General features: G+C 39.4%; 2 protein-coding genes across 3 annotated transcripts; both read left to right on the forward strand.

The window, feature by feature from the left end:
• Positions 1–869: 869 nt before the first annotated feature.
• On the forward strand, positions 870–7,990 carry zdhhc7 (zDHHC palmitoyltransferase 7). The gene is made up of 8 exons (XM_077712523.1): positions 870–1,025; positions 2,084–2,184; positions 3,888–4,238; positions 4,408–4,532; positions 4,619–4,715; positions 4,794–4,875; positions 5,228–5,358; positions 5,469–7,990. The coding sequence occupies exons 3-8, from the start codon at positions 3,894–3,896 to the stop codon at positions 5,649–5,651; spliced, it is 963 nt and encodes a 320-aa protein (XP_077568649.1). The 5' UTR covers positions 870–1,025; positions 2,084–2,184; positions 3,888–3,893; the 3' UTR covers positions 5,652–7,990.
• Positions 7,991–8,194: 204 nt separating this feature from the next.
• On the forward strand, positions 8,195–14,071 carry terfa (telomeric repeat binding factor a). 2 transcript variants are annotated; one of them, XM_077712740.1, is made up of 13 exons: positions 8,195–8,578; positions 9,029–9,124; positions 9,464–9,594; positions 9,734–9,817; positions 9,953–10,093; positions 10,289–10,404; positions 10,743–11,465; positions 12,067–12,168; positions 12,256–12,363; positions 13,005–13,133; positions 13,213–13,292; positions 13,364–13,404; positions 13,849–14,071. In XM_077712740.1, the coding sequence occupies exons 1-13, from the start codon at positions 8,440–8,442 to the stop codon at positions 14,005–14,007; spliced, it is 2,049 nt and encodes a 682-aa protein (XP_077568866.1). In that variant the 5' UTR covers positions 8,195–8,439; the 3' UTR covers positions 14,008–14,071. The 2 variants fall into 2 exon arrangements, with proteins under 2 accessions (XP_077568866.1, XP_077568867.1); XM_077712741.1 differs by lacking the exon at positions 9,953–10,093.
• Positions 14,072–14,115: the final 44 nt, after the last annotated feature.

Here is a 14,115-nt window from a genome sequence, read left to right on the forward strand (position 1 = left end):
ACCACGCATTTCAAATGTCTGGGCCAAGTCAATATTGGTGCATAGCATCCTCGTCCAGTGAGAACAGCCTGGAATTGGGCACGATGACAGTTATGGCACTCAAATTCACATTTGGGTAAAATCTGAAGGTCTTATATTCTTCATCAATTTCGATGAGCTGACATTGTCAAAGTGATGCAGTTTTTGGACTTGATCAGACCAACAGCAACTTCTTTGAAAAACATAGCCACGGTATTGGAAATCGGGCACCGTCATACACATTTTGGAAGATTGGAATAGGGTAAAAATAAAATGGGGTTTTAAAATGTACTATTTTATAAAGTATTAGCTCATTGGGTGCCATTAATGGCGATAGACATCTAATCCATTTGGACTGGCGAGTCAACTGATTGGTGCCAAACCCCCTAGTCAAGTTAGATTAGACGTGACGGCCTGGCGGATGAGTGGTTAGCGCGTCTGCCACAGAATTCCGAGGTCCTGGGTTCAAACCCAGATCGGTCCTCCTGTGTGGAGTTTGCATGTTCTCCCTGAGCCTGCGTGGGTTTTCTCTGGGTACTCTGGTTTCCTCCCACATCCCAAAAAGCATGCATGGTAGGCTGGTTGAACACTCTAAACTGCCCCTAAATGTGGGTGTGAAATCTAAAAGCGTGTCTGTGCTCTGCGATTGGCTGGCCAGCAATTTAAGGTGTCCCCCACCTGGTGCCTCCAGCACCCCTTGCAACCCTTGTGAATGAATGAATGCATTTACAATTTATTTGCGCTTCGAATTCCAGAACTGAACAATAGCGCTACCTAGTGGAAATGAATGGTTTGCAATTGTAGCAGATTTCCTTGGCCCAAACAATGTTCCCCTCCCTTCGGCCATTCAATGAGAGGAACCGAATACCGGAAGCTCCAAAACGACAATGGTTGATGAGATGTAACGCTGCCCCCTCCGCGGATCCGCGAGATGTAGCCTCCACATCGCGAATCGCTCCGCGTGAATTCAAAACACGTCTCCTGACGACTATGTGGGGAATATTAAGGTAGGTGTTCGGCAAAAAATGCATACTTTTCGCAGTGGTCGCGAGCGTGAGCGGTCGTAAAGCTAGCTAGCAGGCTTGCTAGCTAAGATAGCTTGCCTAGTGGAGCCACCTGCCTGGTGTAATATGGAATACTATCATGTCCGCGGTGGGTGCTTGTTGATGTTATGTTATGTGCACTTTCGTTATTCGAGGGGGAAATCGGAAGTATTTCTAGCTGACAAAAAGGAGTTATATGACGGGTAGAGATGGTAAATGAGAAGACGGTTTACTTTCAGGTCGATGAGGGGAGGGAGGGGCTCCAATCTCGGCGTCCCTTTGCTGATGATACTATGATGTCTTCCTGCACATGTAAAAATAGTCGGATAAAATCATCTGTTTCCTTGTCTAACTCTAAACCATTGGCGGTAAGGAAATGGTATCAGTGGAATCTGACATCAAGTGGTAATTGGCTGGCTAATTTCTTTTTAATATTTCCTGTAAGTACAGGATGGTTAAGCGTGTCTGCCTCATGGTTAAGAGGTTCCTGGTTCGAGTCTCCGATCAGAAAGGGTGGTTACTAAATCATTTTGCACCCCCAGAGAAGAATCCCCGCAATATCTAATTTAGTATGTTGGAGGTCTGATATTTAAACTAAAATTTCTGGTCTGTTGTAAATAAGCATACCCCTTTTAAATGATTTCAGATTTTTTTGATGGAAGTTAATTATTGGAAATTTCCAAGATTATAAACGGTAACATAACTTTCCATGATTAGTTAATTTATTATATATGAAAAAAATAATCATTACAATGATGTTCCCATAAGCCTATTGTGAAGAGACACATTTCAATAACTATGACATTATTGTTTCCTTTTGGTCCACCTTAAATATCTACAGAAGTTCTAGTGTACTTTTAGTCTTTATAAATTCCATTTAATTTGTCTTTGTTTATCCATTTTGACCACATAACTCAACTTTCTACTTTCTACTCAACATTCCAGTGCTCCGTCGACCCTATTGAATGAAAGCATAATTAGTCAATGTATTAATTTATTAACGGCTGCTTTGTATTTTTCAGGTTTCTCCTTTACCACGCTCGTGCAAATCTCTATTCAAAGTTTCATGCTGGTCCTGAAGCCAAACATCAAAGCATCCTCTTGTGAGGAGGTAACATACTAGGTAATTTCCTCATTGTTTTTCTCCTCTCTAGTTCCTGTGTTATTCCTATAGCTGCTTATTCAAAGCCTGAAGAGTAGCATTCCTCACTTATGTATGCCATTGGCAAGATAAAAAGTGCCAGAGATTGAAAGATATGATGGCAGAATATTTACTTAAACGTGTCCCCTTAAAATGATGTCACTACAGGTGCAAACGTGCCACTCTTGTGTATTGGGAAAAGGCATTCGGTAAATAAGCAGACATAAAAACAACAGTTTATGTTGACAGGGGTTCTCATAAGCCATATTGTCCGGATTAGGTCATATGTACAGGTATTTATTTCAATAATATTGTCAACTTTCTTTAAAATTAAGAAAGTAATGATATGGTCAATTATTTTGAAATGCTTTGATATATTTATTTTTTTTGTTCAATGGTCTCTACATTAATATCTTTCAGCTTTGCTGAAAGAAAAGCATTTGTGCATAATCCAATCATATCGTTAGCTTCCAGGTCAATTTAGATTGATAAGTACATTTATTTCCCTAGTTTTTAGTGTTGTTTGGTGCGTTCTTGGCTGGAATCAGTTGCACCGCTAAAGGAGTAGCTGTTGTTGCTTTAATGGTGCACCCCCCACAAATAACCACAGTAAGAATCAATACTGAAGTAGTAGAGTGTATCCTGCCACTCCTTAACAATGATAACATGTGTTGTTCAACCATAAAACACTGCATTACATAGTATTTTCAAAACAGGGAAACATAACAGACTTTACTGATGAAATGAATCACAGCAGTAATTTGGTTACACATGAACCTGTAAACATTTTCAAAAACTACAATTAGATCACATTTTTTTTAGCCAAAATAACTAGCCATGATTACAGCTATCGGGATATCCCTGTTGAACCAAGCATTCGTTCATCTTCTGCGCATCTCGTTATTTGAGGATTTGAGTGTAAGGTGCATGAAAATGTAGCCAGTGAGTCTCGGTGAGTGCAGTGAGACCTCAGACACAATTTAGGCTCATTAGATCTCCTTGCACTTCTGCTGCAGGATCCCTTTTCGAAATGGAAAATTGATTTATCTTGGTTGCCGACAGTTTGTGAATTTTAACCAAAAAACTGTTATTCCTTAACATGAGTCATACGTTGAAAAACGTTTGTGGTGTTCCTTTGGAAAAATGGCCACAAACTGAAAAGATTGGACTATCAGATGGTGACAGATGAGCCTGTGGCAAGTGTCTTGAATTGGTCCTTTATCTTCATTGTAGCAAGATCTCTAGGGATGCCCATTTTTGAGTGTCAAATCCCCAAATGCGTATTGAAGCGTGTCTGTCATTAATCATTGCACTTGAAAGTGAACACCTAAGAAAAAGAGATTTTTTTTCTCCTTTTGTTTGAATTAAATTCACCCAGTCTCTAGATTTAGGGATGCCCCATAGTTGAATTGGTAAATAAAATAAAATAAATTGAAAAAAAACATTAAATATTTTCAGATTTCTGTAGTCCTCCACTTTTAGCGGACTAGAAATATAGTCAATATATTTTAGCATAAAAAAAATGGCTGCACATGATGTGCTTTCGCCCACGGGCCGCTGGTTTGACACCCGTGTGCCTGATTGTTTGCCTCGTTGGTACTTCTTTGAGTACAACAATTGAAGTGCATGATCGATAAATCGGTCAGAAGAATAATGTAAGCACTGTATTATGTTATCATTCACAGGACAGGATGCACTCTTCAAACCACCGACTGCGAGATATGGAGCAGCAACACCCGCTGCTATCTGCGGGTGGCGACGTGGAGTCAGGAGGCATGACCGCCGGAGTGATGGTCGGCAACGCACACGCCGACCACGCGGCCGGGAATCGCACGCTGTGGTTCATCCAGGACAGTTGCGGAATGGTGTGCGCCAGCATGACCTGGTTTTTGGTGCTGTACGCCGAGTTTGTCGTCAACTTTGTCATGCTGCTTCCCGCCAAGAACTTTTGGTATTCTCTGCTCAACGGTGCCACGTTCAACGCTCTCGCCTTGCTCGCTCTGGCCTCACACATGCGGACCATGTTGTCCGATCCCGTGAGTAAGCCGAGACTGCGTGAACTAGTTGAAGGATTTCTGAGTTTCCCATTCTGATGAAGGCATTTTTCATGGTCATTTATACTTTACATAAGGATCTGTTTTAGCTAGAGATGTGCCCGATCCAAAATCATATTGGAATTTATCAAAAATCGTCCATGTCCTTTAGGGTGCCGTTCCAAAAGGCAACGCAACCAAAGAGTACATGGAAAGCTTGCAGCTTAAGCCTGGCGAGGTTATCTACAAGTGCCCAAAGTGCTGTAGCATCAAGCCTGAGAGGGCACACCACTGCAGGTATGTATGTGCAGTCCAGTATGACAATCAAAAAATACTTCAGCACAAGGGTGCCGCTGATCAATATTTCTGTCTTCTGCTTGAAGTATTTGTAAAAGATGCATCCGAAAGATGGATCACCACTGTCCCTGGGTCAACAACTGTGTGGGAGAGAAGAATCAGAGATTCTTTGTCCTTTTTACTGTAAGTAGATTGACAGGGTAAAGGAGCATTGCAAAGGTTTCCCCTCAACACTTACATTAATGTTTTCTTTTTCCTTAGATGTACATAGCATTGATATCTGCTCATGCGCTTGGCCTCAGTGGCATGCACTTTTTCACATGCATTAAAGTACAATGGAATGGTAAGTAGGGTTATGATCAATTATTAAGTAAAATGTGAAGACGACAGGAATTATTAATTTGTTGCTAATACTTAAATGAGGACTCAGAGCCTTGAAGGTGTTTGAACAAACAAATAGAATAAAACTATTGAAGCAATGGCAGCACTTGGATTGGTTTGATCACATATTGATCAATGGATGTCACTATTGCGCTTTAACCGTATCGGACGTGGTTAATATGCAGTCAAAACATGTTTACTTCTGCGACAATGTTCATAAAATGGTGCCAATATCTTTGGGTAATGGCTTTGTTAAACTGAGGGCTATTGTAGGTAGCATTTAACTACAGGTCTTTTTTCCTCATCTGTCACAGAGTGCAGTGAGTTCTCTCCTGGAGTCTCTGTGTTATTACTGATCTTCCTTTGTCTGGAAGCCGTTCTCTTTCTCACTTTTACTGCTGTCATGTTTGGGACGCAGATCCACTCCATCTGTAATGATGAGACGGTCAGTATCCGCCACGACGTAACCTAGTAACTGAATTGTACTCGATAGATGCCATTTACACCCAACAAGGGTTTAAATTTCAAGTCATTTATTTATCACTTTTTTTCCAGGAGATTGAACGTCTTAAAAACGAGAAGCCCACCTGGGAGCGTCGCACCCGATGGGATGGCATGAAAGCCGTGTTTGGCGGTCCGCCCTCCCTCCTGTGGTGCAACCCCTTCACTGGGCTACGTCTGCGTCGCCTGAAGCTCCTGACTCAAGCTCGCCGTCCCGGGTCCGAGTTTTCCGTTTGAGAAAAAGCCTATCACTCTTATGGAATGGAGATGAGCTCACCTGGAGACGCGGGTAGGCGTTTCAACGAGAGCAATCGCCGCTGCCCGTCTGGACCTCATCAACTGGGCCATCTTTGGTTTGTGTGGTGACGCATGCAGTCTCTTAGTGAGTCTTTTATTGCTTTTGAGACCATCAATTCCTGCTCCTCTCTCCACACAGCTTCATGTGACTTAATTTATTTTTTCATTTTTTTTTTTTTTTGCCAAGACGATGAGATTTAAGTAAATAGTTGGCATTCAGGGCCCGCAGCATTATTGCGAAACCAACCCCACAAAGGACACGCGCTACTCGAACAACACTTAAAAGCGTCGAGCACAGCGAAGTGGACGTCTGCTGCTTTGATTTACATTTGTGCAATCAGTCTCAGTGGCCCCAGCCCGACCAGGCTTTGTCAACGTCTGCAAATGGAGGACCCGACGATAAAACAGCTTCTTTCTTCTTCCGGAGGGATGAATGCCTTTTTGCCGTGTTTTCATCAAGCTGCATCATCATTATCATCATCATCATTATTATTATTTATTGCTAAAACAATGTGCTTTTTTGTTTCATATCTATCATCATTCAAATGAATCACAGGAAAGCTATTCTTATTTTACCCAAACCCGGTCAAGTACGTGGTGCTTCAGGTTCATTGACAATGAGTCGCTGTCAAAATGGCTCTCTCTCTTGTGGAAGATGAAATTGGCGTGTTTTGGGGGATGAGTTGACAGCCTTTTGAAAGGAAAAGCTCTAGAAATTTTGGAGCCCAGTCCACTTTGCATGCTGCTCGCCTGTCTTGCGGCGCGATGGAGCGAAGGAGGACCCATAAGCACAGTTGTTGGCTAGAGCCGAGCTGTTAAACCAACCGCTTGATGCATTCAACCCGCTGACTCTTCCATTGGTCCCAAAATATCAGGCCTGAAACAAGCAAATATTTTCCATTCTTTGTAAAAAATTAAAAAACATTTAAAAAACAAAGAAATAAAACACTTAATGCCTTTCATCACAGTTCAGTCCAGTTAAATCTTCCTCATGAATGATAGTTTTACTTGTGAAATTGTTATGCACTGGATTAATATGGATTGACTATAGATTTTCAAGTCACTTATTAAAGTATGTCATAATCAGAAGTCACTTTTTCATGTGCGGGATTGAATTCTATGCTCAACAGAGGAAGGGATTCATTCCTCATTGTTTACACAAAGTGATTTGCTCTATGATACGAATGTAAATCATGTTGGCAAACAACAAATGGGCATCAGGAGAGTTTTATCATTGCAGACCTCATTTCTGTTACTGTGCTAGCCGTGATTTAATTCTGGTTTAATGCAGTTATATCTTTTAAATGTCAATATTTTGCAGTTGTTTAGGAAATATTTTAAAAGAAGTCAAGTGGAAATATGGCAAGACAACACTTTTTTTCTTCTAATGGAAAGAGTTGTGTTTAACTGTCTGGCAGCCATTGACGGCGATAGACATCCTATATATGTGAATTGGAAAGGTTGTTTTTTTTATGCTGCCGGCCTTCCAGTTCAAATGGATTGGATGGACAAACTCATTTAAATTCACTGAGGATGAAAAGAGCTATTTGTGATAGGATTTCTCACAGTCAATGGCACTGAAGGAGTTAACTTGGAGAAAATAATAGCAATTTCATGTGTAATTTTCATAAACAAAAGTCAATATTTCCTCAAAGTGGTCACCTCATTTAGGGGTAGACATTTTATAAATACTGGTACTATTTTAGCCAATCAAATGTGATAATAAAGATATAATACAGCCTCAAAGGAACTTATTTAAAATAAAAATCGCAATACAGTCACAATCAAGGTATCCCTTTTCAATTCAAACTGCTGTAGTATTTATCAAATGTCTCCATTTTTAATGAATTACATAACAAATGGATGTGGGAAGATGTTGCCTATATTGAGCTTACTATTGGTGGTCTTGTATTTTTGGCTGGTTATAAATGTAGCTGTTTATACGAGGACAATGCTGTCGAGACTTGACACAGATGTAAACAAGACTTCAAGGATTTTTTTTTTTACAGGGTAAACAAAATTGGAAAGTTGTATTAGTTGTGTTTGGAAGCAAGCTTTACATTAGTGTGACCTCACTGGGTTGTGTAATTTGGACAACATGCCAATTTAAGTTTTGTGTCTACTCTGAGACTGCCCTTAAAATCGGCTTTGATTAACGTATTAAGTTTCCCATGGTAATGGTATAAGTGGGATGTTCTGAGTTTTTGGAGTTTTCTTTTTATATAAAAAACATGTCATGTTATATGTCATTTGAAATAATAAACCTATTTAAACAACAATATCTAAGTGTGGAGTGTTTTCTAAGGTTTCACTTTTGCACAAAAATACACTTGAAAACCAAACATTTTATCTTTTTAATGTCTAACTCACAACGCATAATTTTGTAATATGTACTAGTACAATAGTCAAGCACTGGCTCCAAACCAGTAGAGGGCGCCAAAACCGTTTAAAAAATGTGAGCTGCTTCCGGAAGTACTTGATGATTTCACACAAAAAAATGGATAATCACGGATTCTGCGCCTTTATTTGTTTATAAGTCACCGAAAAGTAACCGTCACGGATATTTCATGAATTATTTGTTATGGCTTTTCGGTTCAGCTGTTATTTTGAAACTGGCAAACTACTGCCCTTTTAACACTTCCTTTTCCTTCGAGACTTTCCCGCGTTGGCTCCGAAATCACAACACGTCAAGTACATAGTACGTCGTTGTCCGTTTAAAGTTGCAAACATGGCGGCTAACGACCAACGTACAGAAACAGAGCCCATCGTTAACCGCTGGCTTGTTGACTACTACATATCGTTGGCTTGGGAGTTTTTTAAAAAAGACCAATACGATGAGTTTTGTGAAGTGAGAGACCTGATTAGCCGTGAGTACAACTTTGCTCTGTTTTTGTTTTGCTAGCACAGGATGGAACTTATTCTGGTTTTATTTTTTATAGCTAAAATATTAAAACACTTTATTGTCACTGTATATTGTACAGTGAGATTGAAAAGTTAGCTGTTAAGCGCAATAAATGTCAAACAGAAATTGCAAACTCCACACAGGTGGACTGAGCTGGATTTGAACCCAGGTCGTCCACTGTGAGCCCAACGTGCAAACCACTCATACACCGGGTCGTCCAAAAAAAATACAATCTGTATTGGAAATTGCTGTCCAACATTTCATTACGAGTTATTGACTTTCTTATTAGACTCTTTGCTCTTTTGATTGACATAATGACTGATGGTTTACTCTTTCATTTGCATTTATTTTGTATTCATACAGGTGCTTGAGTCTTTAATGTAAAGTTCTTAATATATCATTTTATGTTCTTCAGGGATTGTACTTCGTCCTGTGGCAAAAAATAATGTGATTCCACGAAAGGTTCTGGTAATGCAGTTACTCTCCCGGGTAAACGAGGGCGAAAAACTTGGTAACACTGCACTTCATCTACTCTTTTAGCCCAGTCATTCTCAACTTGTATGTACTGATTACGTATGTGCCATATCATAACATTGCCGCTATTATTGGTGTATTTTTGGTGTTGATATGATATGATAGACATCCCATATATATGAATAAGGAGGGTTGTTCATTTTGTACTGAACCCTTCTAGTTCAAATGGATTGGATGGACAAACTCATTTAAATTCACAGAGAATGAAAAGACCTACCTGATAGGATGTCTTTCATTGTCAATGTCACTGAAGGAGATAACATGCTTAGATTGTCGCCCAAGCCTATTATAGTTTATTTCCTCTTTGTCATTACAGATATGACATTTGAAAGCGATGAATCAATGTCCCCTTTGGAATCGGCCCTCCTGCAGCTGGAAGGTCTGAGTGATGGAATTGATATTCCACAAGAGGATTTGACAAAGGTGTCCAACTCTATTAAGGAGATGGTATGTGTATATGTTGTATGTATTTTAAATGTATAGGGAGTCTTGGCCTACGCTTAGACCATAGTTTTTCTGCTTAGCTAGTGGTCTGTTTGTGGGCTGAGAGTATCTTTACATTAGCATGTTTTGTTTTCATCTTCAGATTGTGAAGCTTTTCATTAAGAATAATGAATTTAGCAGAGCAGAACAGGCATTATGTCATTTTGACAACACAATGTTTGCTAAGGTGAGTTCCTATTTGAAACATATTTCTACTGTAGAACTTTTATTTTCCTTTTGTATTTGACGAATACATAACCGCTAATGGCAACATTTTTCATCACATGGCAATGTTAGGAAAAAAATATTTTTTGCCCCCTAGAAAGAAATATTCATGGATTTCATCCATGGGAGGAGCAGTGAGCATAAAGACATTGGGGAAATTAACTTCAAACAGTTCAAGGATGAGATTTCTGCCTTTTGTGAGAAATTTTGTCCATTAACTGTTCCACTTCTTCATAAGGTATGACTTAGTGTCACTTGTGTGAGAATTTTTTATTGTCATTTTACAAGTAAAATGATAATTAAAGCGTAGAGACATATTTAAGCAAAATCATCTGCCTTTCTGTTGTTTGATGCTTGTGTATACATGAATTTCTTTCAGTGATTTCATGGAATAGCAACTTAAATTGGACTTTTATTGTTATCTTTGCATCAGACTGCAAGGGAGATCCTCAATCGGCTGGACAGGCAAAGCAAAACCTTGAGCACAATAAGCGATGAGTCTGATGAATGTGGCCCCTCCAGTGTCGTTAATCCCAAATTACAGATAAGGTAGGTTTATAGATGGAAGATAAAAAGTTGACAGCAGGCCGATTAAAAGTTACAAAAATGGTTTGCTTACAATCAATTAAGTTTCACAAATTCGTTAGTGAGCGGTGGCATGATTCCTAAACCAACTAATTGATGTCCAACCAAAACATTCTGGTCGGATAGTCCCCAGAAAGTAGTTCTGTTTGTGTGCCATTCAAAAAGGTAACAGACACCAGCTTGATGAATGTACGCAAAGTTTTGAGTAACAAAAGGTTGCCGTGGTACAACAACCAGTTATTGCAGTGCTTGATGATTTGCATTTCAGTGTTAGCTGACACCAAATTCTTCTCCAATTTTAGTGGCCGTCAAATTATACCCAAAAGGAGACTGGAGATAGCCTACCAGGCTTTGGCGATAGCCAACCGCATCACAGTACCATTCTCTGTACTCGAGAAAGAAGTTCATCAAGAAATCAAGAACAGTTTCTCACCGCTCGACGCAGAGGATGCAAATCAAAACTCAAACAGCGAAGAGTTTTTCATTGGAAACTTTGAAAGCCCCCCTCAGGGTACCTGGGCCGCTCGCTTCGCACAAACAACAATCCCCCATCAGACCACCCCGGCCACTCCACCCAAACAAACAAGAAGCCCCCATCAGACCACCCCGGCCACTCCACCCAAACAAATGAGAAGCCCTCATCAGACCACCCTAGCCACTTCACCCAAACAAACAGGAAGCCCCCATCAGTCTGCCCCGGCAACCCCACCCACACAAACGGGAAGCCCCCATCAGGCCGCCCCGGCCACTCCCCCCAGTCAAACAGGTACCACTCCACAGTCAAAGAGCGGTTCACTGCAAAACAGAGCCAGGGAAAATATAAGTGGGTCGGTCGGGAAGTGTATCAACTCTGCAAGGTTGGTGATTGATCCAGACAGTCAAGAGACCACACTGCCCAGTACTTCCCAGGTTTCAGTCAGATTGGAGAGGTTACCCAATGGAGATTGCAGAGCCCCTCACACTGAAACCGAGGCACTACCCCTAAGAAGTGTGCGATCACCTTCACGTCGAAAAAGATATTGTCGGTAAATCTGTTCTTCTTCACTACTTTTAGCTACACCTTGAACCGGTTGCTAGCAAATTGCAGGCCATGAGAAATTAAGCTCTCAAATGACGGTCACAAAAAAGAGTAAAGTGAAAATTGATGGTTATTTCTGGTATAGTTTCTCGTTTGGAAAAACACCTATCCATAACGTGAATTTAAATCTTAGAACTCAGCACAATATTCGGAAAGGCTGTATTTTATTGACTAAATCACTGGCATTGACATCAAATCAATTGAAACTGTGCGGCTTGCTCGTTCATCCTTGCTTACAGTATGTCCTCCAAAATACAACAAATTACTGTTTTCTCGCATATAAGCCATATTTTTAACAAAAAAAATATGACTGAATCATAGGAATGGCTTATATCCCCACAAGACTTGCTATGCTCTTTTTTTTTTAACCGGTAGAGTATCATTTACTATTTATTGGTTATTTTCTGTTTTGCAGTAAGAAAATAACCATTGCTAGAAGAGTTAATTCCTTATGATATTGACCTTAATAATGTGCATAATATGTAATAATTAATTGATTGAAATGACCTATTTTTTCACCTTTTTATGCCTTCTATATTTCACATTAGTATTATAGAGTCATCTCCTTCTACAAATGAGGAATCCTCAGGCACACCATCAAGCAGTCAACTCTCTCCAACAACAGATCCTAACGAGCTTTGGCTAAATGGGTTAGTGCATAGGTTTCTGAAGGTTTTGAGTTTTATTTTACATGTTTACTTCATGACCTATTTTGTCTTCCCTTGGCTGGCATTCAGAACGGAAACTGGAGCGGAAGAGTTAATAGACTGTATCGATGAATTGCTGAATTCCCCAGTTAGCAACGGAACTCCAGAAAAACCATGTTCCAGTAGCGCTTTACAACAGTAAGTGCAAATTTGGTTCTGGGGTCTTTTCGGAAAGTGATGTTTGTGTTTTTTAATAATCTGGGTGAATAAAGGGTTTTGTTTGGTATAAGATAGTGAAATCGAAAGGTGCACAATTATGTTTGTGTTCAACATAACTAAAGAATGGATAAATGGATTGTTTTTTTTAGATAAAACTTGCATATGTTTAGAATATGAAACAGAAAAGGATTCAAATTTTAGGGTCATAAGGTCAAAGTTCAGAGAAGTTTACATGTTTTTGTCCATATCCTTATGTTCAAGATGGATTCAAGAATGAATATAGGCATAATCAAATTTGGAGGATATGTGTAATGTCAAGCAGAAGTAATTAAACTTTGCGGTGATGAGGTCAAAGGGTCAGAAAATGTTAGTGAAATTCAAGAAAAAAATAATGGGATGATCAAATTTGACAAATATGTTTGAATTATGTAAGGAAAATGTTTTAAAAAAGGGCCTGAAAAGGAATTTCACAATAACAAAAAAATGGATGAGATTATCAACTTTATGTTTATAATTTGGGATTGAAAAGGTGACTAGATTTTAACATAGTGAGGTCAAAGGTCATATTTTTTCTTTCTCTCTCTTATGCTGTTACTGTTGTTTTAATTATGTTGTTGCAGGTCTTCAAGGAATAAAGATGGAGTCGTAGTTATGGATACTGCGCTCGACATTTCGCCATCAGCGGATGCTCGATGCCACTCCCCTACAAATAGTTCCACTCCTAACACAAAAACTCCCAATAGTAAATGGTTGGTAATTTTCGGCTGAGAAACACTTTTTATATGTACTAATATTCTTCACTGCCTCTAATTTAGCTTCTGTTGATAGGAAAACTCTGATAGGCACTGCCAAGGAGAGCACAGTCTCTTGGACTGATGAAGATGATTTAGTCGAAAAAGATTCCAAAGGTACAAAAGTCATTTGGGCTGTGCCGCACTACTGTTTTGGGGCCTAGGTCATAAAACCCTTTGTTTTTCAGGATCTTCTGATTCAACCTCAATTTTGGGGCAAAAGAAGAGGGTAAGTGATTTTGTTAAGAGACACATTGTTCCAGTTGTAGTTCAGTTATTGTTTTATTTGTATAAATCACATTTCTGGGGAAACCATGCTATTCTAAATTGTACAGTAATCCCTCAAATATTGCTGTTAATGTAGACCAGGCATGGCCGTGATAATCAAAAAATCATGAAGCAGGGTTACCCCTATAACTTTTTTTCCCGTCAAAACATGGAAAAATCTCACGGGTTTGGCAGTCTTAAATTATATTATCTTAAATGTCTTTAAAGGGCATTGTTTTTCCTCCTAGATGTATATCCCTTTTATTCTTATAGGTATTTTATCCTTGTGACTGTATGCTTTTGCTGCTGCAATACCCACATTTCCTCTGGGGATAAAGAACAATTTTATTACTACTTAAACTGAACCGAACTGCATCATATGTACAATTTACCTTTTGAATTTCAGAAGTGGTCAGAGGAGGAAACCAACAAACTTATACAAGGCGTGAGGAAATATGGAGAAGGCCGTTGGTCAAAAATTAAGGACGTTTACTCCTTTACAGACCGCACAAATGTGCAGCTGAAAGACAGATGGAGGACATTGAAAAAATTGAAATTGGTTTGATTTTTTTTTCTCCCACTTTGTAGCATTTTATTCACAAATAAATTCTTGTTGTTTTTAATGCTGACATTGTTTTGTTGCTATTGGTGTAGTAATAGAAAGGTTTTTTTG

Source organism: Stigmatopora nigra, chromosome 3 (genome assembly GCF_051989575.1).
Source record: "Stigmatopora nigra isolate UIUO_SnigA chromosome 3, RoL_Snig_1.1, whole genome shotgun sequence".
Classification (NCBI taxonomy): Eukaryota; Metazoa; Chordata; class Actinopteri; order Syngnathiformes; family Syngnathidae; genus Stigmatopora; species Stigmatopora nigra.